General features: G+C 52.2%; 10 protein-coding genes across 10 annotated transcripts; all 10 read right to left on the bottom strand.

Annotated features, from left to right (window-relative positions):
- Positions 1-702: 702 nt before the first annotated feature.
- Positions 703-2,472, bottom strand: DQ04_01301090 (hypothetical protein; the record flags this gene model as incomplete). The annotated part of the gene is made up of 1 exon (XM_009310534.1): positions 703-2,472. One exon carries the CDS (start codon positions 2,470-2,472, stop codon positions 703-705), a length of 1,770 nt encoding a protein of 589 aa, XP_009308809.1.
- Positions 2,473-3,013: 541 nt separating this feature from the next.
- Positions 3,014-4,783, bottom strand: DQ04_01301080 (phosphatidylinositol kinase; the record flags this gene model as incomplete). The annotated part of the gene is made up of 1 exon (XM_009310533.1): positions 3,014-4,783. The coding sequence occupies one exon, from the start codon at positions 4,781-4,783 to the stop codon at positions 3,014-3,016; it is 1,770 nt and encodes a 589-aa protein (XP_009308808.1).
- Positions 4,784-5,231: 448 nt separating this feature from the next.
- DQ04_01301070 (phosphatidylinositol 3-kinase catalytic subunit) lies at positions 5,232-6,596 on the bottom strand (the record flags this gene model as incomplete). The annotated part of the gene is made up of 1 exon (XM_009310532.1): positions 5,232-6,596. The coding sequence occupies one exon, from the start codon at positions 6,594-6,596 to the stop codon at positions 5,232-5,234; it is 1,365 nt and encodes a 454-aa protein (XP_009308807.1).
- Positions 6,597-6,967: 371 nt separating this feature from the next.
- DQ04_01301060 (hypothetical protein) lies at positions 6,968-8,851 on the bottom strand (the record flags this gene model as incomplete). Its single annotated transcript, XM_009310531.1, has 1 exon — positions 6,968-8,851. The coding sequence occupies one exon, from the start codon at positions 8,849-8,851 to the stop codon at positions 6,968-6,970; it is 1,884 nt and encodes a 627-aa protein (XP_009308806.1).
- A 449-nt stretch (positions 8,852-9,300) lies between these two features.
- Positions 9,301-10,119, bottom strand: DQ04_01301050 (hypothetical protein; the record flags this gene model as incomplete). The annotated part of the gene is made up of 1 exon (XM_009310530.1): positions 9,301-10,119. One exon carries the CDS (start codon positions 10,117-10,119, stop codon positions 9,301-9,303), a length of 819 nt encoding a protein of 272 aa, XP_009308805.1.
- A 367-nt stretch (positions 10,120-10,486) lies between these two features.
- Positions 10,487-10,882, bottom strand: DQ04_01301040 (hypothetical protein; the record flags this gene model as incomplete). The annotated part of the gene is made up of 1 exon (XM_009310529.1): positions 10,487-10,882. One exon carries the CDS (start codon positions 10,880-10,882, stop codon positions 10,487-10,489), a length of 396 nt encoding a protein of 131 aa, XP_009308804.1.
- Positions 10,883-12,193: 1,311 nt separating this feature from the next.
- DQ04_01301030 (karyopherin beta) lies at positions 12,194-15,424 on the bottom strand (the record flags this gene model as incomplete). Its single annotated transcript, XM_009310528.1, has 1 exon — positions 12,194-15,424. One exon carries the CDS (start codon positions 15,422-15,424, stop codon positions 12,194-12,196), a length of 3,231 nt encoding a protein of 1,076 aa, XP_009308803.1.
- Positions 15,425-16,141: 717 nt separating this feature from the next.
- On the bottom strand, positions 16,142-19,159 carry DQ04_01301020 (hypothetical protein; the record flags this gene model as incomplete). Its single annotated transcript, XM_009310527.1, has 1 exon — positions 16,142-19,159. One exon carries the CDS (start codon positions 19,157-19,159, stop codon positions 16,142-16,144), a length of 3,018 nt encoding a protein of 1,005 aa, XP_009308802.1.
- Positions 19,160-19,422: 263 nt separating this feature from the next.
- On the bottom strand, positions 19,423-19,854 carry DQ04_01301010 (hypothetical protein; the record flags this gene model as incomplete). Its single annotated transcript, XM_009310526.1, has 1 exon — positions 19,423-19,854. The coding sequence occupies one exon, from the start codon at positions 19,852-19,854 to the stop codon at positions 19,423-19,425; it is 432 nt and encodes a 143-aa protein (XP_009308801.1).
- Positions 19,855-20,794: 940 nt separating this feature from the next.
- On the bottom strand, positions 20,795-22,396 carry DQ04_01301000 (serine carboxypeptidase S28; the record flags this gene model as incomplete). The annotated part of the gene is made up of 1 exon (XM_009310525.1): positions 20,795-22,396. One exon carries the CDS (start codon positions 22,394-22,396, stop codon positions 20,795-20,797), a length of 1,602 nt encoding a protein of 533 aa, XP_009308800.1.
- Positions 22,397-22,865: the final 469 nt, after the last annotated feature.

Genomic DNA, 22,865 nt, shown 5'->3' with positions numbered 1-22,865 from the left:
ACTGCCTAGACCACCACCACTAGTTGTACTACTTTGTGCTTCTGCTACTGAGTGTGAACAAAGTGGAGCATGACACCAAGGACCCAGAAAAAACAGACTCAAGTGTGAGGGCCGCCCAAAGAAAAGTGTAAATCATCGCGCTATATGCATTGTATATCTTTTAACCTACTAGGAGAAATTTATTAAAGGAAGGCTCTGGCCTAATGTGAACATAATACTATCGAATATTCCGTTTCGTTCTCCTCAGTTTCCTCATGTAGTTTTCTTTCCACAGTTGTTTTTTTTTTGTTTTTTGTTGTTGTTGTTTTTTTCCACATCCCCTTCCCCGTCATCATCACAGGCATTTAGAACTCGCCAGAAACGACTGGAAGGAATATTTTGTATTGTTCAGTCAAGGCGCACAACAGTGTGCCTCTTCAACGCAACAAAACCAAAACCACTAAAGGACGAAAATGGGACAACAAATAGCAAACAAAACACAACAAACCCATTATTGGTGTATTTTATTTGTTATTCAATTGCCATATGTCTTGCTCTTCGTATTCGTTACCCTATATACTGCATTTGTCACGAAGTCCTGTCATCCATCTGTATGTACATCTGTGACTGTACGCGTGTGTTTCACGGGCTGGACACACATCTTCGCGTGTGTTTATGCACCGGCCACCGATGCCGATATTGTCGGTATTGCTGCTACCTCCGCTATGATCCTGCAAGGGCCGTTATGTTCTTCCTCAGCATCTCTGCGATGCCTCTGGGCAGACGCCGCTCAGCTGTATAGGCTGTGAATAATGTGCTCGCGACCTCCACAATGCACAGTGGGTCAATCACCGGCTGCCGACGGATGAGCCGCCTGAAGAGATTCCTCGCCTCTTTCTTCAGCTCGTACTCCTGCGACACCGCAGACCTCGAAGTCAGCGGCTCGACAAGGTTCGTCGTGATTTGGTGGCAGACGTCGTAGTACTGGTGGCGCAAGGTTGGGGGGCGCTGCGGGCGCTCGTACATTGGGTAGCACACAGCGTTGATGCTAGGCTCCCAGCCGGGAACTGGCGTCAAGTCCACTGTGGACTTAGCGAGGTCCTGCAATAGCTTCCCCCTAATCACGTTAAACTCAGCAACCATTTCTTCATAGTCATCATCTGTGCACACTGGCCCTGTTCTCAGTGTCGGGTGCCAAAGCTCCTTCTCGTTATGCGCGACACCGTTATGCTTGACCTTCGTAATGCGTCGGTACTTCGCCTGGTCTAGGTGAAGATGCGCTACAAACAGTTCTACCACACGCTCCTCCTCCCCACGTGGATCCGGTGAGGTCGTCGCGTCACCGTAACCGTTCATTGAGGGCAATTCATCCGCCTCGAGTCTTTCACAGCTGACGATATTGTTGCAACACTCCTTCAAGCGCTCCTTGCTGTCACTCAGCGACTGCTCCACACACGTGCCGTTAGTTTTCCGCATGGCGTCGTGCCGCCCCCTCTCCCTCTCCGCCAGCATAGTAGAAACTTCCAGAAGCAGCAGATCCGCCAAAAAGAAGCGCGGCAATCTGTCCACGTTCTTCATGCGGTTGAAGTCGTCAATGTCCAAGCCCTGCCGCACCACGCCAACCTCCGTGAGGTCGTTGTCGATGAAGAAGACCGCATCCCAATGCCCACTCGCCGCCAGCGACCGCACCACGTCCATCTTGTGGAAGACGGATCCGTCGAGGAAGGCGGTATGAGACGACGGTGCGATAAAGTTCGACAAACTCGCGAGCGAGATGCCCCAGAGCGACGGCCGCATCACCAGCCAGCGCACGTCGCTTGGACACCGGGGCGGTTCCACGTCTTCGCTGAGGAACATGCGCGAGTCACCAGGCTTCTCTAACGGGGCACGCAGCGTGGCGATGCGGACAACTACCACTGCCGCGTCTCTCTCCGCCGCGCACCGCGCCCCTGTTCGACTCCTGTCCGGCAGAGCGCTACTCCAGCAGCAGCCCGCACGTGCCTTGGAAGGGACGGCGTACTCATTGGTGGCACCATCCTGGCGAAAAAAGGGCACGAGATACTGCAGCTTTCCACCGCCACCGGGATCCATAACGTCATCAATGCTTCCCTGCGACAGAAACAGGTGCCGTGCGCAGATGCCTCTAAAAAGGCCCGCAAGCTCGCTCTCGTCGAACACAGGGCACTGGCGCACGCCAGGGGTGCCGGAGCTGACAAGTGTGTCGTCCACATCCCACACACACAGCAGTCGCTTGCCAGCACCCACAGCGTCACGGTTGCTGGTGGATGCACCAAAACCCAATATGTTCCTCCGCGAGACACTCTGAGAGCCATCTACACCGCCGCCATACAGCGTATTCAGCGCCTTACGAAGATCTGAGAACGAATGTAGCGTCTCGAACGTCGTCTTCACCCTCACGCACGGAGTTGTGGCAGCAGGAGAAACACCGCCACTGGTAGTGCTCACCGGCACTACCGTAGGCAACCCGTTCATACCCGAATACTACCCTTTCTTCTTGGCGATCAATGAAGCGGAGGCTGGGGGAGGGGGAGGGCGGAGAAGGCAGGCCCACCAAGGCGTTATCAGCGAGACGAAAGGAAGCAGCATCAAAGCATCGGTAGTAGCATTTGTTAATGTGCTTGTGAAAAAGAAGAGGGAGTGAAACCGGCACAGCTGGGCGAATCTCAGGGGGTTGAAGGCGTACGTGTCGAAGAAAGGAACGAAGACTCACGTACACCACTACAGCACTACGACAAAAAGAAAAAGTAAACTTTCGTGTTAAAAGTAAAAAAAGAAAAAAAAAACATAGAAAAAAAAACTTTTAAGGTAACGGAAACGAAACGAATGCAAGAGCATGGTGAGAAGTAGCATGGAAGTTGCTTCCTCAAATCCCCAACAACTGGACACCCCGTCACTGCATGCACAATACCAGCAACGCACATACTTGCCCAGTTGTGCTTTTCTTATTATTGTTGTTGTTCCTGATTGGGGTCCCGCGCAAGAATAAAATGGTGTGCACCAAATCGCATCAGTCCTACAATTCACTGCGGTCAATTCCCGCCTTTTCCCGCATCCACCTGAATCCCTGCGACAAAATACTCCAAGTTCGTTTCTGTGTGTCATGAGTGAAGTCTTTCAGCCATGTCTGACCCCGCGACCTTTTCACGCGGTCGCAGAAAAGCGCCTTGCACGTCGCCTCTGATGAGTCACACATGAATATTGTCTGCATCAGTGTCGCGAGCACATCGACAGAGGCCACACCGTCGAGCGCTGACCGATGGACGACGTGCGATAGCAGCTGAAAGATCATGCTGGCGTACGGGCGAACCTCAAGAAACCAGTCGGCGGTCTCCATCAGAAACATGGAAAGGGGATCGTTGGGCTTCTCCGCGGCTTCCGCTGCTGACGCATCCGACACATTTCGGTGTTTTTGTTTTTGTTTCTGTTTTTGCTGACGCTGAGGATTATGATAATGTTGTTCCTCTTGTTGCTCTTGATGATGATGATGATGATGATGATGATGATGATGATGCGGTGGTGGTGGTGGTGATTGTTCACGGTCCCGCATGAACTCTAGCACACACTCCTCTAGGTCAAGATCAAAGCGCACATAACTCGTGGTAACTCGTTCCGCTAACGTCCGTGTGGTCAGCAGCATGCCAAAGTCAATGTGAAAGATGGCGCCACTTGGGTGTATCATAACATTGTCACGGTGTCGATCACCAATTGCAAAGATGTAATTCATCAGAATGAAGAACTTAGCTGAGCAAAGGAAGCTCTGGCGGACTTCGGGCGTTGGGACTCGTGTCGGCAGCTGATTATCCATGGCGTGGCTCGGTTGCTGTTGTTGCGGCTGCTGTTGCCGTTGTTTTCGCCCAGGTTGTTGATGCCCCAGACTTGCAAGATACTTTAGTAGACGACGCTCCGTGTATCGCTCGATGACGTGCTGCACTGTTTGTCCCTCCTCTACAATCTCAATAATGCCGGAGTTGCCCGAGAGCGGAATGACGTGATACGTCGGCAACACTACCTGACGCAGCTGCTTGTGCAGCACCCACTGGAGCAACCTCGACATTATGCACATTACCTTGTCCTTTTCAAGGTTTTCTCTCTTGTAGAGGATACGCCGCGTGGCACCGCCCACGTCAATGAGGGGAAGCAAGACAGGACGCTGCTTCGAATTCACGATCACAATGCCGTTCAAGTTGATACTTCTTACCACTACGTCGGTATCGAATGGGAATAACATCGGCTTCAGAGTAACAGTTCCACTCACCTCTGGTGCAGCATTCTGCTCGTCTCTTTCAACATCCGCTATGAGCCCCGCCTTCTCCAGCTGCTCGTGAAACGCAGCGCGTAAGTCGGCAGCCTCCACTGGGCGCACGGAATTCTTCCACACCGCCGTCAGAACGCTAAGGAAGCGAATGGTATTCAAGAACTTTTGGTGTGTGTCCGGTCTATTGCCGGCATCGACCTTCAGAACGAGCTCGCGCAGTGTGTGGTAGCTCAAACTGTCATGCTCGCTGCGTGTCAGTGTGTCCTGGTGTATGACGAGCGCAAGGCGCTGGTCCTGTGCGGCGATCTCTAGTAGTACCCGCGTGGCGTGTGGCTCGCACGACTTCCGATCAAACAAATCCAACAAGAGCGGAACGACGCATTCGCGGACGCGACGATCAAGGAATGCGTTCTTCTTGAGCAATATTTTGTCCCTCACGATTGTGCGCATTTTCTCAGCGCAGAGGTTCCCCCCTGGGGCGCGGTCCAGACACTCGAGCACTCTGATCGCAAAGAAGGCTGGCAGCATCGCACCGCACGCCCGCGTGCAGAGAAGGTGCCAGTGGCTTATCGGCGGCTTCCAGGCCGGCACCCCTGAGCGTGCACTATGGTGGTGATGATCCTGCTGCTGCGCCACGCCCGCCGCTGTCTTCGTGATGGTGACCTGTGCAGCCGTGGGGAGCGTGGGCTCACCCCAATCGAGTGAGGCNCCGCCGCTGTCTTCGTGATGGTGACCTGTGCAGCCGTGGGGAGCGTGGGCTCACCCCAATCGAGTGAGGCGAGAAAAAGAATGAGCGGCTCAGGGTGGCCGACGATGATGTCAGCGCTGCTCGCCAGCACGCGGGCAGTCTGCCGCGCGGCAACGGAGCCCTGCGGCGCGCGCTTGTAGAGCGACGACCGGTAGTCGCCGAGGCACAGCTCCGCCGCGCCCCTCCACCGCGGATTGACGGTGCGCAGCAGTGCGAGGTCCGCCACCGTCAGCCCGGCGCGCACAAACACCTCGCAGAGAAACGTATGCTTGTTGAGCTGCTCCACCCGATCGTAGCACTCCCTGCACACACGCCGCAGATGGCCCTCCTCTGGACCGCCCGGTTTACTGAGCCGTGCAATCGACCGGTCCAGCTGCCACGATGTGCACGATGCGCAGATACGGCNCAGTGACTTGCACGCACAACGTCGAATGTCAGCATCGACCACGACGCGAAGACGACACCGCACACCGGACATGCCTTCGCCGCGTCGTCGGGCTCCCACGTGGGGTTCTGGAACGGGTGCCGCGGGAGGGCAGTGGCGAACGTCTCGTCGAAGCAGGACTTATCTTGCAGCGCAGAGATGCCAAAGTCAGCGGACTGCGTCAACTCGCCCAGCTGCGGTCTCCGTGGGAAGAAGTAGCAATCCTTTGCCAGTTGCCGGTGCCACTGCCGTGCCAGCTCAGGGGCCTTACTGGAATCCACGAACGGCTCAGCGACCGTGTGGGAAGAGGAGGAGGGGAGCAATGCATACTGCTGCTGCTGCGGGTTGTGCACAGACGCCTTCGCTTTGGCGTCCAACGCAAAAGCGCGAATGGCCGCCTCGTGGAAGTCGTACACCGCTCGCAATCTAGTAGAATCGTGCTCCTGAAGAGAGAGAAGCCTAATGTCAAACTTGCACCGCACCTCCGCGCTGTAAATGCGGCGGAACTCTGCGCATAGAATGTCCAGTGTCTGCTCCATCTCAAGGCGTGCCGTGAGCTCCACCACGCCCATGAAGAGTTCCCGATTTTCCGACAACTGTCGCACATACGCCCGCAGTGCATTGTGCTCACATGAAGACGGCTCCTCTGTGGTTTGTGCGACATCTGCATCATCATCATCATCAGCAGCAGCAGCAGTAGTAGTAGTAGTAATAGTCTCCGCATCCGCTGTCACTGTTCCCACAGTCTTGTGGCGCGCCGCAACGCCTTTTCCTCCATCGCCGCACGCGCTGCGCGTTTTTTCAAAGTGCTCGGTTGCGGCTGACATTGCGCGTCGACGGAGTTCGACAATTTTGTTCAGCTCCCGCACTGTGGCGGCGGTGCCAAAGGAGAGTGAGACCGGCTGTGGCATCGACAGCAGCCGCCCCACGTACGGGCTCTCGGTGAAGTCGAGTATGCACCGTGTTTGGTCACTAAGCTTTACATCGACGGCGAGCACGTCGTAATCTTGTGTGTCGAGAGACATTATTGCTCGCATAGGTGGTGTTTGGGTTCCCGCCAGTCCTGATTCTTCTTTGTAGTGTTGAACTGGGCTGCTGCTGGCGTTGTGGTTGCCGCTGCTTCCGCCCAATTCCACGGCCGGCGACCCGTAGCGTGCGCATTTACGCATTCACACGCGCACCGAAGACGTACGCAAAGGAGTCCCGCTGTCACTCCCAGAAAGAAAAAGAAGAGCTTTACAGACCAAGCAAGACAGACAGATGGCGAGAGAGAGAGAGAGAGAGACAGGGAAAGGACGAGAAGAAAGGCAAAAAGGCAAGGTGAAACAACAGACGTACACATGCATGAAAGAAGGCCACCATATACGCTGGTGACTACACAGAGGGGGGAACGGAAATACACAAAGGCCAACAAAGAACACACACCTCTACCAAGCATACTCCACACACACAGACAGACAGACAGAGAGTCACACAGAGAGGCCGAGATACACATAGCAGCGCAAAAGAATACACCTGGGAAGCCCGTCGTTGTTGTGTCTCACCTAGCCCGCGACCAGTTGTGATAGTTGTCCCACTGCACGACCTTCTTTCTCCCTGTCAGTTCCGAGTAAATCAGCACGACAACCCACGCAATGAAAGATACGCAAAAGAACCCGAATGTCACATACGTCAAGGATGACACTATAGGGGCATTGATGGCGAACAATGTACACGTCGCGCTAATGTCCTGCGATCCCATTTGGGCAACAAAGGCGCTATAAGCAATCTGCATAAACAGTGCGATAAGAGCCACAACCCAAATTAGCTTGGGAATGTCAAAAATGAGTGTCATCGCTAATCCCACAATATTCAACACAGTCACAACTGCTGCAACGCTGATAAGTATGATTTCCAGCACCTCGCATGACTTGATAAAAGAAATAGACAATATGACGGCAACGACGTTACACTCGAGGTAGAAGACGGTCATGACGATGAGAATTCGGGTAGTGATATCGACGGACATAACCGGTGCCTGCTTCAGGGCCACCACGGCGAACCCGTAGCTATTGCACGAGTAATTAAATAGAACCTTCCGCAGGAAGATGTACATTGACATTCCATACAGCGCATAATTTACACCAACGAGAAGTTTGTAACCAATAAAGTCCAAGGAGGATGGTTCATATAGGCGACTTATATAGTACTGCACGAGCAACTGCGGTGTTGCGAAGAAGAATGTATGGATTATCAGCACATTCGACAAGCCATTGTACAGGTCATAGCGTATAACGAAATACCTCCCATTTTCACGAAGCAGCTCGTACCGCAGCGTAACGTACATGAGAGCAATCTCAAAGACCGGAATACATGGAACGACCTTCAAAGTGTTGTCGGGATAATCCCAGAGGCGATCCTCGTAGTCGCGTATTCTACCTTGTTCCGACACCATTACCACAACAATGCTCACAACGTAGCCAATCACGTAGCAGAGAATCGTCCAGTACCCACATCTTGGGTAGTCGTTAGATATCCAGAAGTATATTAGCCACGCAACACACATGAGGCCCAGTAATGTGGCGATGAGCCCAAACCATGTCATGACCATGTCGAGGATGTAGCAGATGTCTAAGAAACGCGCCACAATCCAGCGCGGTGGTGATATGTTGCGCAGCACGTGGGGGTTCTCGTGTAGCACTTTAATAAAGTCGAATCCGGCATTGTGGCATAGCCGTACCTGCTCCTTTGTGAGTGTCGCGCTGGGGACGCGGCACAGCAAAGCAAGGTAGCTGACCGTGTCCTGCGCAATGTTGCTGCCACACGCTAGGGCGGGCACCATGACGGCGTCGATCTCCGCCTGGATTATTTGCTGCACGTCGAGGTCATCCACGTTCACCTTGTCCGACTTAAGCAGCATCATAATGAGTTCGCGACTACCAGCAGCGGCACGCAGCACGTCACCGTTGATTTGTACTTCGCCAAAGTAGAGCGCAGCGAGAATTATGCGCAGGTAGACTTCGTCCGGTGTGCGTCTGTACTGAAGGATCACCTCCCGCAGATCTACTGCGATGTCCTCCGACGGGTCTACCGACTCCACCTCCATCCGCTGTGGCGTATCGCGGCCTCCTCCGTAGCCCCAGTGGCCGCTGCCGGACGAGGGACTTGGGGTTACCCGCGCCATATCGAACGGCTCGTTGGTGCCAGTGCCAGACCAGTCCACGAGGAGGGAGGTGAAAAACGTCCCCGCGCCACCCAACGCACGATTCAGCCATGACTGCTGCTGTTGCTGCTCGGTCCCTGACGCAGCCACTGGGGTAAGGGGGCCATCACCCCCAATCACGGGCACGATCTCCGCCACCTGCGTGTGTTGTTCATCATCTGAGGAGTCTTGAAACGCCACACGGTACGGTTCCTGACTTTGACCGTTCTTTCGTGCACCCATTTCACGTCGTCTTCTCCTTTAATTTACTTATTTTCTCCTTCAACGTGCTGCCTGATAATTTTATGATTCAGGCACCCCATACAGCACACGCACCCACACAGGCTCGCAGCGGGCAGCACTGGTGGACACACACACGCACGCACACAGCAACTGGTAACCTACACTATACTTACCGGAAATGGTCAGATCACCAATTTCACTTCTTGTGCTCATTGTGGGCACATTAATAGTGAAGAAAATGGAACGAAACAAGGAAAGTTGCACATTCACTCACTGCCACGACCCACAAAACTCGCCTTATTCCACAGACCCATGTATACCAGCAATGCGTACGCAAAAGGGCTACGCATGGCAGAACCAAGAATGTCGGTATCGAACAAGCTGACGGTTTATTGGTCCACCGTAAACAACCACTACCACCAACAACAACACGAGCAGATGAGCAAATATCAGTCAAGGTCGCCCGCCATCTCCACCAAGCGGGCCCGCAGAAGCGACATCTGCTCTCGTTGAGCAAGGTCAGGAATGCGATTGAGATCTGCATCACTCATCGTCATAATACGCTCCACCTCCTCCTCACTGAGCTTTGTGAGTATCTCAATAACCTCGTCACGCTCCTCCTCCGCGGGCACCCCCGTCACCGCCTCCGCCTCCTGCGCAGCTGCCGGTGTGGCATTGCTCGTTTCGCTCGACGGGTGCTGCAAAGCCTCTGGCGGCAACGGTCCGTACGGGAGGCGGCCAGCGTGCTGCAGAATCATTACGACGGCGAGGCGCAGCGCGGGGCAGCTTTCCAGCAGCTTGCGCGCCTCCGCCCTGCGCTCCAGCACAAGAACACGCAGCTGCTCCACCGCCTCGTACGCCTCCGAGACGGGCGTGGAGTGCAGGCTCTCCAACACACTCGTGTCGTCGCGGCCAAGCAGCGGGTCAACGTAGCCGCGCGGGAAAACCAGGCCGCCACGCACCGGTGGCTCAAGCGTGCTGCTCGCCTGCTGACGGTGTCGTTTCCGGCTCCGCGAGTTCGCGGCGGACATCACCTTCATTGTACGTTCGCCGAAGGACGTGCCGTTGAGGCGCGCAATGGCCTCCTCTGCGCTGGTGACATCCAAGTAGTCAGCGAAGCCGTAGCGGAAGTCGCGTCCCGGCGTCGGCCCTAGGAAGCGGAAGTCGGTGATGTGGCCGACACTCTCGAAGTGCTTGCGCAGGCTGTGCTCCTCAACGAAGAGCGGGACGCTCGTGAAGAAGACGCTGGTTGAGTGCAAAGACGACATTGCTGCTTGTAATAAGGAGAACACTTACTTCTTTCGGAGCCACTGCTGCTGCTACTGCTGCGAGCACCAAAGCACACACTCGTATCGCAGAAGCCGCGAGATAGTGCCGAGAACAGCGCACCCACCAGCAAAGCAAATCAAAAACAAACCAAAAAAAAACAGAAGTAATTCCTCACTGCAAAGATTGTCCACGCATGAAAAGCAAAAACATAACAACAACAACGTGAAATGGGCGTGGCTGTGAGGACACACAACGAGATGCCCATATTGCCCCTTCGCCTCCCCCCCCTTTCTTCTGTCTCGCCGTCTCTTTCCCAGACACACAGAGAGACACAGACGTACCTGCTGCAGGAACGGCGGCACCACGTCACTTGCCGTCATCATCCTCCATCGCGTCCTCAAAGTAAGTCTCCTCCTTGTACCACTGAAGCGCGTGGTACGTCATGTACGCCGTCCCGATGCCGTAGCGCACGTAGTCGGGGAACAAGCGCTGTGTATACAGGAGCCGCACATTGGGGCCGAAGGTGAAGCAGAATGAGGCGAGAAGGCCGAGCCTCGCCCCCCATACCGGCTGCTGCAGGACAGTCGAACACCCCGTCGAGAAGCCAAGCAGGTAGATGAGGATGAAGTTGTTGAACACATTCGATGACCGCAGGGTTCCCCCCTGAACGCTATTGAACAGCAGCGATGTGAAGCAAATCCCCATGAGCGGTGTGTTGACCGCGTACGGGCTCATCATCTCGCGACTCGAGTTGCCACCCATCACGGCCACGTCTTTGTCGTCACCGATGAAATGCGTAAAATCCACCAACCTCCTCCCTCAAACAAATTAAAAAGGCTAATATCTCACTACCTCGATAACACCAATACGCAGTCACTCACTCACTTGCCCACAGAAATACGTCCTGTGGGTTGATGTGGGATCTTAGAGACGTGCCAACAACAAGAGGCACGCCTTGGATAACTACAACAAGAACGAGATAGAGAAGAACGCTACGAATGTAAGCCCCAGAACACAAAGAGAAACCTGCACTCACACATGTTGCTGTCAAAAATGACGAAAGCAGCAGGAGAAGCAGGAGAAACAGCAACAAGAGCGAAGGGGAAAAGGACTACTACGAACATCCCACTCCTCCACTTCAGGGAGGAGGGATGTGTGGGTTCTGTATTTAACTATTGCCCTTCCGTTAGCACCACGCATCATTTTTTTTGTGTTTTTGCCTGTGATCGGGGAGATAAAAAGTACTGCTGAAGATGCTTTTATTCGTAGCTGCAGAATTATTTGCGGGGGAAAATTCTCACTCCGATCCCCTCCCCCTCTTTTTTTTTTTTTCATGGGTGTGCGATCTGCAAATTCCCGGCGGGTAGACACAAACAAACACGCAATATAGACTTTCAGAAACAGAAAGGGTCAAAGACACCCCCCATTTCACTTTCTCCATTGCCTTAACTCTGCTTGCGTGTTATTATTTAACAGTGGTGGAGCTGAGCGTGGCTCCCATGACGCTGTAGTCTCACTTCGTCGGAACTAATTGACGGCACGGGACTCCACTCAGGTTTCCTTCCCCCTCCACCCATTTCTCTTCCGTCTTTGTGTCGGGGGCGGGGGGGGAGTGAAGAAAATGAATGTTTGGTCGCTTCTTCGAGAATAATTGCTGTTGTTATCTTTATTACTTTCTTTTCTGTTTTGCCTCTCTCTTTCTCTCTCTCTCTCGCTCCCCCTTTGCGTGTACACAGCTCCACACCTGCGCATGCCCACACCGCGGAGTGGTCCCTGGAGCCAAGGTGGGCGCAGCCGGAACCGAACACAATAAAAAAAAGAGGAGTGCCGTAAAACTGGCAGACGACAACGGCGGCAACCTCAGCAGGGATAACGGTAGTAACGGAGGAAGCAGACAACTGATATATATATATATATGCACGTATTCTTCGACTTGCCTATTCTCCTCTTTATTTACTTATTTTTTTCCGTTGGTGCATCTGCTCTTCTTCTTGCTACTACTGCTGCTGCTGCTCTCGCCCACTTTTTACCACGTCCCTCCTCCTCCTCCTCCTCCTCCTCTTCCTTGGCTCCTCACATGTACGCCAGCTGGTCCTGCGTGGACTTGTTCAACACATCCGCTCCCGCCGTCTTGAGTCGCATGACAATGTTCTTGGCGTGCTCGGCGTTGCCCTGCAGCAGCGGGTGCGTCTGCACCACCCACATCAGCACACGTTCGTGAAGACGGCATGCCTCCACGTCATCGCCGCCAGCAGGAAGGCAGCTGATAACGCGATCCAGCGTCTGTGCGACCTGCGGCGCCGGCATTGCCTGACAGTACAGCGTGAGCAACGTCACGGCCATACTGACGGCGTTGCAGATGGCGCCTTCGTGGCTCTTGTCGTGCGGGACGGCGGTGTAATTCGAGAAGATCTCCAGCGTCTGCTTGGCAAAATCCGGCCCGGATGGGTTGGCGCGGCGCTCGTAGTACTGCAGCAGCAGGTTCATGAGGTAGAAAGAGGACTGCATCACGCTCGGGTCGGTGCGCCTGCGAGCGAAGTTGAGGGCACTCATCGCAATTGTCGGAATAAAGCCTGTGACGTGGTCTGGCGTGTGCTCGACGAGGCTACAGAGCAAGCCGATGCCGCACAACACCATTTGGTCCTTCTCATCCGCCCGCAGCATCATCTCCAGCGCCTGTGAGAACGTCGACATGAACACCGGCGCAAAGACGGAACCGGCGCGCTCGAGCATCTTCTCGAGGAGCTCGCACGTGTCGCGGATGAGAGCGTCGGCTTCCTCCTCCTCCTCCTTCAGCCGGTCAAGCTCGTCCTCGTCGTTCTCTTCGCGCTGGGACTGTAGGCTCTGCGAGCGATCCCCCATCGCGCGCTCCAACACGCCGTGCACCTTTTCGCCGATCGCCGCCACCGTGTCGGGCGACACAAGAGTCGGTGCGCAGTCAATGCAGCGACTAATCACCACCGACATGGCGCTCGACACCTCCAAGTCATCCTCCTCCGCGTATTGGTTCAGCAGCGGCTGCAGCACGATGGCAGCCAGATGCGCCTGCTCCGCCGGCTCGCACGCGTCAAGCACGCCGTCTAAAATCAACGCCCCGCTCTCGCGGATGGAGGAGTCGGACTGGAAGTCGAGCAGCCGCACCGCAGACTCCGTGATGGGGTGCAGGTGCGATCCGAGGTGCTTGCCGACGTAGGTCAGCATGGCACTTACGACGCTGGCGGCAAGGTCCTTTTCCTCGATGAGGCCCGTGTGCACCTTCACCTTCTTAACGCCAACACCAGGCACCACCACACGCATCGTTGTCACATCCTTCTCGTGTTCGTCGTCGTCATTCTCGTCGTCATCGCAGCCAACCTCGGCGTTCTCCACCTGCGTGTCACACTCCACGTTCATCATGGAAATGAGCACTGGCATCACAATCTGCATGTAGGGCACCACATCCTCCTTGAGGCACTCTGTCATGCACGTCCAGCCGCGAAGAACATACCGGAGGCGCATATCGTCGTTCTTCGTTCCCCCTGCGATGTGTTCAAGGAGGTCGCGCAGATAGTTGCACATCTCCTGTGCGTACGGGCCGAAACAGTCCCTCCCCACACCGCACGCCAAGAGCGTGGTGCACTCAATAGCCTTACACTTCATCGTAACGGTTTCTGGCGACTCCGGCATCGCCAGCACCTCCTGAAATACAGGGACAAGATGGTTGACATACGGCTTCAACAGGCCCTTGCATGTCGATATGACGGAGGATAGGGCACCGAGACAGTCTTCCCGCAGGAATTGATGTGAAGTCTGCCTCAGCAATGTTACCAGCGACACACACAGGCCTTCAATATAGCCCTCAAACAAGTGAATCAAGGCCTCTTTGTTATCACCATCATCATCGTCATTTTCTCCCTCACAGCTGTCAAAAAACGAGTCTATGCAGCGTGCGGCGCGTGTGGCAACAGCAGGGACGCTGTCCTTGAGGCACTCCATGACCCCTGGAAGAACGCAGTGGCACAAAGATTCCTGCAAGCGTGGCGCAAAATCACAAGAGAGCTGAGTGAGACAATCCAACGCGCTTGCACGGACATATTTAACCTCGTCCTGAAGTGCAGGCACCACAGCTGGAACGATGTGTTCCAAATGCTTTTCAAGAACAGGCACCATTCCCTCTGCGGCATAAGTAATAAGAAGAATGGCTGCGTTTCGTCGCTTCCAGTCGGTTGAGTGAATGTTCTCCGAAAAAAGCTGCTGCGCCAATGCCTCCAGCTTCCTGCCGCCAAGCGCCGACGCCACGCGGTCAATACCACTGCATCCAACAGCATCATCGCTGGCCTCCTCAAGCTCATCCTCGTCTGCATTGACGCCCATGTTATCCCAGTTGTCCGGCAGCACAGGGTTCAGTGTGTACTGAAATAGGAGCTGCAGGAATGACGTAGAGAAATTCGGCACCTTGCGGACTGTCTTGGGCTCGCTCTCACAGTATGTCACCAATGTCTCAATCGCCATGTGACGGGCTCCTGGCGCCACTGAGGGCGCCGACGCAACCTCCATCAGTCCCTGCAGCAGCGCACCGGTGTGTCTCTCGAAGAGAGCGGCAGAGTTAGCAACACCGTCGGCGAGCTTTGCTGTCAGCTTTTCCGCGTCATCCCAGTTAGACTCATTAAGAGCGTCCTGTACAGACTGCAGCATCAACGGAACCAACTGCTGGAGGTTTGACACCGGCACGCACATGGCGATGCTAATAACAGCTTCAAGGGCACCCTTCCTCGTTGCCACGGACTTGTCAGTGAGGCAATTCCTCATGCCTGCCACAATACTGTCAACGTGAGCAGTGAAGTAGTTGGCCATGACGGTGCCAGTGGCAGCAATGATCTCGCAGCAGATGAGCTTGAGTTCCCCCTGTGATTCCACATTTCCAAGGATCTGGAAAATGTTCCGCCAAAGCTCCTCCCACTCCTGATTCATACCGTGTAACTTGACCGCCAAGGCACTCACGCAGGCAGCTGCCAATCCACGCTGCGGGCCGAACGCCGCCTTTCCCAGGACCTGTAGGAGCAATCCCTTCACACCCGCCTGGGTCTGAGCATCTGACTTCGCAAAGCAATCCGATTTGCTGCCAAAGAGTTTCTTCAGCAGAACCAGACCCATCTGCATGAACGTCGTGCTCTCCGTCGTAGCGCAAATCTCTGACAGGCCGCACATCATCCACACATCGTTGCTCTGCACGAGCGATTCGTACTCCGCTTCAGCAGCATTGCGAACGGCATTATCTGCCGACAGTAAATTGTCAAGCAATTGTTGAAGCTGTGCCTTATCCATTTCTCCACGACGCCACAATGAGAAGAAGACAAAAAACAAAACACGAAAAGATTTCTCTCTCTCTCTCTCTCTCTCTCTCTCTGTTACTTGCTTAACACCTTACCACGTTATTATCTTTCAGGTCGTTCCTTTTGTTGCCCTTGTTGCTTANCCTTATCCATTTCTCCACGACGCCACAATGAGAAGAAGACAAAAAACAAAACACGAAAAGATTTCTCTCTCTCTCTCTCTCTCTGTTACTTGCTTAACACCTTACCACGTTATTATCTTTCAGGTCGTTCCTTTTGTTGCCCTTGTTGCTTATCTGCTCGCTTCTCTGTGTCGCCCACAGTGTGGCAGAAAGTAAACACCAGGAAAATAATAAGAAGAGAAAAGGTAAGCCATCAATCATAAAGGGTATTACACAGAGCAAACAAGCTAAAACGCCGAAACAATGCGTCTTCCCACAGACGACGTTCAACAATGATAAAGCACAATATCTAGCTCTTCTCATCACATGTACAACGACCACCGATAAAAAAAAACGACCAAACATCCACGCAGACACACACACACACACACACACACACACGCACACATATATATATACACATATCTGTATGTCTTAATGCATGTGCAGGCGAGCAACTGTATGTGGAACGCTGGCTCCCCACCACACATACACGCAAACACAGTCATCAGGTAAGCGTACTCTTGGAAGTGCTTCCATACATTGCATCATGCGGCCAATGCGCTCCGCAAGTCATAGGCTGATGCGAACGCCTCCACAAACCCGGCAGAAAGACGCAGCGATGCCTCACTACTCTCACACTCTGTGAAAAAGAGGACAATGGCACGCGGTAGGGCATATGACCAGCGAAACACTGTGTCCATAAACGCATCTTCGTCAAACAGCGTCCTCGTTGACAGCACGAGGCCCACAGTTGCCCAGGAACGTCGGAGTGCCGTACTCAAGACCTGAAATGCCAGCACACTTGTCGTCTCTGAACTTTCCGTGGGAGCCGTTGGTCCTTCTACAGTGCTCGTGTTAAATAATGGTGGTCCCACCACCAATGCGCCGTCTTCTTCCAGTAGCACAAACTTACCCCGTAAGTGGGGAACAAGTGTCTCGGCAACTGCGAGTTCACTTCTATCCATCATCACACCATTGAGGAGATTTGCGTAGTGAAGAACATGCGCATTGCACAAGACTGTCTTCACCGCATTGGCACGCGGCTGCCACACCGCACAAAATGGTATATGCCTGCGAAGCGTTGTGCATGCCAGCCGTCTACGCACTGTGGGCGGCATGACACTCGACTGTTCAGGCATCATTGTTCTTGCTGTCATCCATACATCGGCACCTGGTAGGGACAACAGCACAGACCGCACTACTCCCTGCAGCAAGCAGTGGAACCAGCACGTGGGTTGAATCACCCCACACTCATCGATAAAGGGGCACAGAGCCGGCTGCACATCCCCGTAGTAACACATGGCACCTTCAGCAAGCCAAGGACGCAGCGCCGGTAACAGGCTCTCAAAAAGACACGCAAAATCAAGGACTGAACGTAATACCGGTGGATGTGAAGATTCCAGTTCATCATTATTGATGGAGGGTGAGCTGGAATCCTCTGACCCAGGTTTACGAGAGGGCTGCGTTCTTTGAGCGAGCTTATTATGAACACGGAGGGCTTCTACCACCCACTCGTTCACAGCAGCTGGATCACTTTGTACGGAGACTAGAAGCCACTGGCGTCCCTTCTCTGCTTCGCGGCGTGGTTGCAAAATGCAACCGAAGCCATCCATCATGCGAAAGACTAGTTCGGCATCGCGTCCGCGTCGCCTCTGTCCCCTGGCAATCATCATCATGAGGTCAAACCAGTCATCGCTTGATGATGATTGACTTTGTGCTCCACCAGTGAGCACCACCAGCACCTGTAGCCCGTATGGTTGGGGAAGTGAGGCAAGCACTTCATCAGATGTGCTCGCAATTGTAACACAGAAAGCTGTCGAATTTGTCATGGCTTCGAGCAACGCCTCATAGCGACTCCAGTGACTCACGGCATTCCAGGCTCCCCGCGCCTGTAAAGTTTCCAAAGAGCACTGTACCTTTTCACTTTGGCAGCAGGAATTGCTACTCCATATCTCTTTTGTCCCATCCTCACCAAGCAGAGTATATGAACCCGTATCCCACGCACCATCACTATCCTCCTTCAGGGAGCGCATCACACTTTCATCTTGAAGAAGCTGCCGCTTGATTCCCCATGCGATCAGAGCCTTTGACACACCCCTCTGATCCGAATCGTCCAAAAAGGGTGTCTTTTGCGCACTACCGTTAGGAGGGTGGATTGATGCAGCAATAGAAGCGTCCTCGTCACGGTGACCTCTTGCCGAACCATGCACAGAGTTTGGAATGTGAGAAGCGGGATTTAGCTTCGATAATTCTAATGGCCTGGGCAAATACTCACTTTCATATTTGGCAGTGTCCAGTTTTCCTTTGTCCTCTTGCTCCTTGGTATGTGTATCAATCTTCTCCGTCAATTTCCCTGAGCTGTGTGCTTGTTTTGCCCTTAAATTCCCACTCAATGTATCTCCAGCATCAGTAACTGTTTGTACAGCCGCAGCGGCCACCTGCTCTGAAGCTTCAGATGGATTGTGTGGCTCACGAATACCAAGAACACTCTCAGTGTCTTCTTGCACTTTCCCCACAGAGGAGATAGGAACAGAAGTGTTACACGAAGAGTATATATCCTTTTCATTATCCTTCTTTGGAGGCGGTACAGGTTGATCTTTCTTGAGGGAATGCTGGTCTTCGCCGTTCTTTCTACTTTTTTTAGGTGTTGTCCTTACAGGATCAGAGAAATCCGCCTCATCTTCTTCAGGCGCCAGGGCCAATGGTTCTTCAATGATACGACGCTCTGTCCAGCTGTCTGCATGAGCCAACTCTATTGCACTCACTCTTACAACTTTCATACGAACAGTGTCCTTTGGGAACAGTGTCAACTTCAAAAAGGGGCCCACTAAAGTTCCAGGAACAACAGCACGTATCATTAGTCCCTTTAGATCCTTCAGACGAAAAACGCTGACATACCCTGTGCGTGGGTGATTAGAGCATGATATGACAAGGTGTCCAACTGGTACATCCAGTCCCTCTGAATCTTCCAGAATTCGGTCAAAGGCAATGGAAATAACGATGTCCCTTATTCGCTCGATATGGACACCTAAAGATTCCGTAGTCGGCGCAACGTGGGAGACGACTTCCTTTTTCAGATAATTCTTTGGTTGGCAATTCAGTACCACGTACGGATTTGGAGTTTGATAGAGGTTAGTTGTCCATACCTTTTCCTCATGGTGTTTGTTCGCCAAAGAACCACCAAGCATAACCGCAGAAGCTCCGAGACCGCTTGCCTCGATTACTCTGCATGGCAGTTGGAAGGGCGATGGAACAAGGAGTGGTGAAGACTTCCGTTGGGGCCTGGACTGAAAAGGCCGTTTTGTTGTACTTGGATCCACCAGAATTTCCCGTGTACCTCCACTCATTTCCGTAACCCTCTTTGGAGGGGAAACTATTCCCTGGGACTCCTCCTGCTTCACACCACCCCTGATGCTGGTGCTTGTAGCATGCCGCTCCTTACCTCTCGTTGCAGCCGTTCTCGCAGCGCGTTGACCCGCAGTCAGGAATGGACCATCGTGGGTAGTAGACGGCGCCACAAGCCTCTCCAATGCTCGTGACACCGCTTCCAGATCTAGCTCCATGTAATTCTTCCCCCTCTAGGCACTCCCCACTACACAGAGTGCTTCATCCAAACACGCCAAAGAGACAAGATGTTTTATTCAACAACATAAAGCGAAAAACAGCTAATCAGGATTCGTTGCACGTAAAAAAAAAAACACTAAATACTTCACTCACGCTCCCATGAAAGGGGTGGATAGAATACATGACTCAAAGCAACAACGCTCCGCATTCCAAAAAAACAAAAAGGGCATTTGGTATGAGGACAGCAATGCATAAGAAAGAACTAAAGGCGAGAAGAGCTGCAAACGGCACTAGGTCCTAAAACTTCTTCGTTCGCTGTAGCCTCTTTCTGTTTTCTAAGGACTTCGTTGTTGACAAGTACATACGGATGCCTGCAAAGGTTCTCGCTCTTTTGTTTGTTGTTTCGAAGAAGATACTGCGCCAGCCACATCACCGCATGTGTATTCCCTGTGGCTCCAAAACGTCCTGGAAATGCATCACTCTGAGCGTTTCGCTTTTGCTCACGCTTCAGTAATTCATACAGCGCCGGAACAAGTGTCGGAAACACCGTTTCACGCAGGTAGGTAGCATTTTCGTCCTCTAACGGAAGCCTGATAGCGGCTTCAACATCCCCATAGCCACACCACAGGTGCTCCTCTATTAATCGCACCATCATCTCCTCGCTGGGAAATGAGGAGTTTTTGGCCTCTGTCATTGTGTNATGTTTCCGCCCACCAATTTTTCGTTGCTTTTCTGAAGCAAGAAAGGAAAGGGAAAAGCAAGCATTTGTTTTGTGCACACCTTCAACACATTACCAAACGAAAGGTTTACATTGTGTAACTCGGCCGCAACACAGCAACAGAAAAAAAAATCATGAAAGGTGCCGAACCTCCATCAAGCAGCAAGACAATCCACACCGTCAACAAAATTATATATATATATATATATATATATGTATAAAGAGCCTGCGAAGCTATCACATAGAGACTCAGGCGAAGCCCCCTAATGACACCAGTACAACGAGAAAAGACATGATTAGTCAAAATCTTACCAACTGCAAGCTCCCCTCCCCTCTCCTCTCCCCCAAAGAAGCCATGAAACGGCAATCGAATGCACACCTGTATGTATCCATCATGGAGACACAGCGGTTACAGTAGATTCCTAAGCACAAATATCAGGGAGAGTTGATAAAAAAAAGTGCAAGCTGTAACGTTTTAGGGGCGGTTCCACGTCGCCCGCATACCATGCTGGCTTCGTCACACATTCATGCGATAGTATACGCATCCTACGAGGGGAAGAATCATCAAATCGTGCATGCCACGTGCAATACCATACTTTTTGAACCCGCCCTACTTACGTGATTTCAAATCCAGAGAGAGAGAGAAAGAGAGAGAGAGAGAGAGATAGAGAGAGAGGAACATCAGGTCTCCAGATTATTTTTTCCCCTCAGATTCTTGAGTGTTACTTGGAAATACAGCATATGTTAAAAGCAACAAAAAGGTTCTTTGTAATGACATACGCCTTGTTCCTCCAAAACAGAAACAAAAAAAAACAGAAAAATGCCACATCAGGACTCCTGAGTAGCGCATCCCGCAACGTTGTTGATCGTGCACGTACAATAAAGAATCTCCTCAAATATACCGTCCTCGAATACATCACTTAATACTCAGTCCCCAAATACAGCTATATTCAACCGTGACAAGAAGGTTAATAATAAGTGATATGAATACTATAATCCTCATGGCAACACCTATATAAAATGTACTTTCCCGCTCTTCGAGATCACTTGGTGCAATGAGTTGTTCAAAAGAGAGTACAATAACCTCGTTCTCACTCCCCAAACGAGCCAAAACCTGCTTCATATTACGTAGCCACGACGTTCCGCTCTGCAGACTTGTCACAGCTGCAGCCAATTCTCCGTTATTAAGAGTGTTAACGTAGGCCACGAAGCGGATAGACAGTGTCCAGTTTTCAATATCAATAGTGATTGAGTGAACATCTGCACTATGATCGAAAAAATCATGTAGGTCACTCTGTATCACTTTCATTAGCATTTCCTCATGCATGAGGGATAACCTGGTGAAGTTGCCATGCAGTAGGAGATGGTAAGGCGTAGGCTCTCCTGACATCCATATATCTAAACACCGAGATAGATCTATTCGTTGCTGAGTCAACGACGGCGGATCCTCTGGTCCTGGTAACCCAAGATCGCCACAATGACCACATCCTTCACATTCGGCAACGAAAGCTTGATAGTTTGTTCGTAGCGTTTTGGTAACACCCAGCTCACTCCATGGGTCATCCGATCCCTGCAATGCAACCACATTTCCAGCATTTGGTCTTTTGCCTCCCCATTTGGCATTAAACTCAAAAACATCAGGAAACACCGAAGCACCGAACGCCGAACGGCATTGGTCCACAAAGTATTCTGTATTTACATCTTCAAGTCGAAGACTTTTATGGTAACCCACTTGAAAGTACGCAAGTTCTCTGCAGGTTTGGTAAACCCATGAATAATCTGCAGAAGCCCATTGGTCGGACATGGACGCATTCGATAGGCACACTGTACTGAAAGAGCAACCAGAGGTAAAGTTCAAGCCATACATGCGAATAATCATCTTCAGGAACTGCCCCAAAGGGTCTGTTTTGTTTTGCGGTACAATCATATCACACATTTGCCACTTCTTTCCATATTGCACAGCACCTGCGACAGCATCGGCCAACATATAAGATATACCAGCTTTGTCAAAGTAGTGTGGAATTCCAAAACGGTTTAAAAATTCAATTCGGGTGCTTGCGTTCTCCCACATATCCAAGAACAATGATTGTACCACAGTTACTGACCTGGTACAATCTGGTGGTATTTCTGCCTTGACATGTCCATCATATGCATAGAAGTTGAATCTAGGCTCAACAACCCCACTGCTGCTCCATACTGCTAATGCAGCAGTTGGATACTTCACCTTGAACCAAACGCTCAATGCACCAGCGTAGCTTCCGCCAACAATAAGCCATCGAAGCTTCTTTCCAACAAGTTTACCTTCTACAAACGTCTGGAAATAACGCAAATCGTCAAGGGCGGCGTCAACACTGAGAAACTTTTTAATCTTCATCTTGTCTGTCAAGGGAGCCGGTAAGCTTTCTCCATAGTACCTGTTTTCTAAAGAGAACAACAACATCTGACGCTGGTGTCCATACAGTCCGGGGTATCCTGTTGGAGACGAACGACCTGGGCCTTCGCCTGGAATGTACAACATGGCTCGATCAGTACCGTTCCACGCGGAGTAATCCACCCAATACCTTTGATCAAAGGTAGGTCCTTCAGGATCCGAATGATTAAGCAGTTGACGAAACACAGACGCTGTTGTGTTGGCATACTCTCCATTGGCGTGAAGTGCCTTTGCGTAGCTCTCCGTTAACGAAAGAAAAAGCTCGCCATGTGCGTGCCGTTGGCGAACTAAATCCGGAGGTGAAAGAGAGAGAGCTGGACTGGGCAGAAACACCACCAAGAGAATAAACAGGATAAGCATTAGCCGTGTTTTCTCCCTTTTTTTCCTTTCTTTGGTTAGCTCAAATTCCTTCGGTTGTTGTTGTTTTTTCCCCCTTTTGTGTTTTTCTTGCGCAGAAGAAACCCGGAATCAACAGGAGGCTGCCCGGCGTGGCTTAGGGTGTGTGCATGTGTGTGTGTGTGTTTGCGGGTGGGGGGCGCGGCCCCATGGCGGCGGG

Source organism: Trypanosoma grayi (genome assembly GCF_000691245.1).
Source record: "Trypanosoma grayi strain ANR4 Tgr_130_V1, whole genome shotgun sequence".
Taxonomy (NCBI): Eukaryota; Euglenozoa; class Kinetoplastea; order Trypanosomatida; family Trypanosomatidae; genus Trypanosoma; species Trypanosoma grayi.
Note: the sequence above shows the minus strand (reverse complement) of the source record. Positions and strands in the feature narration are given on the sequence as shown.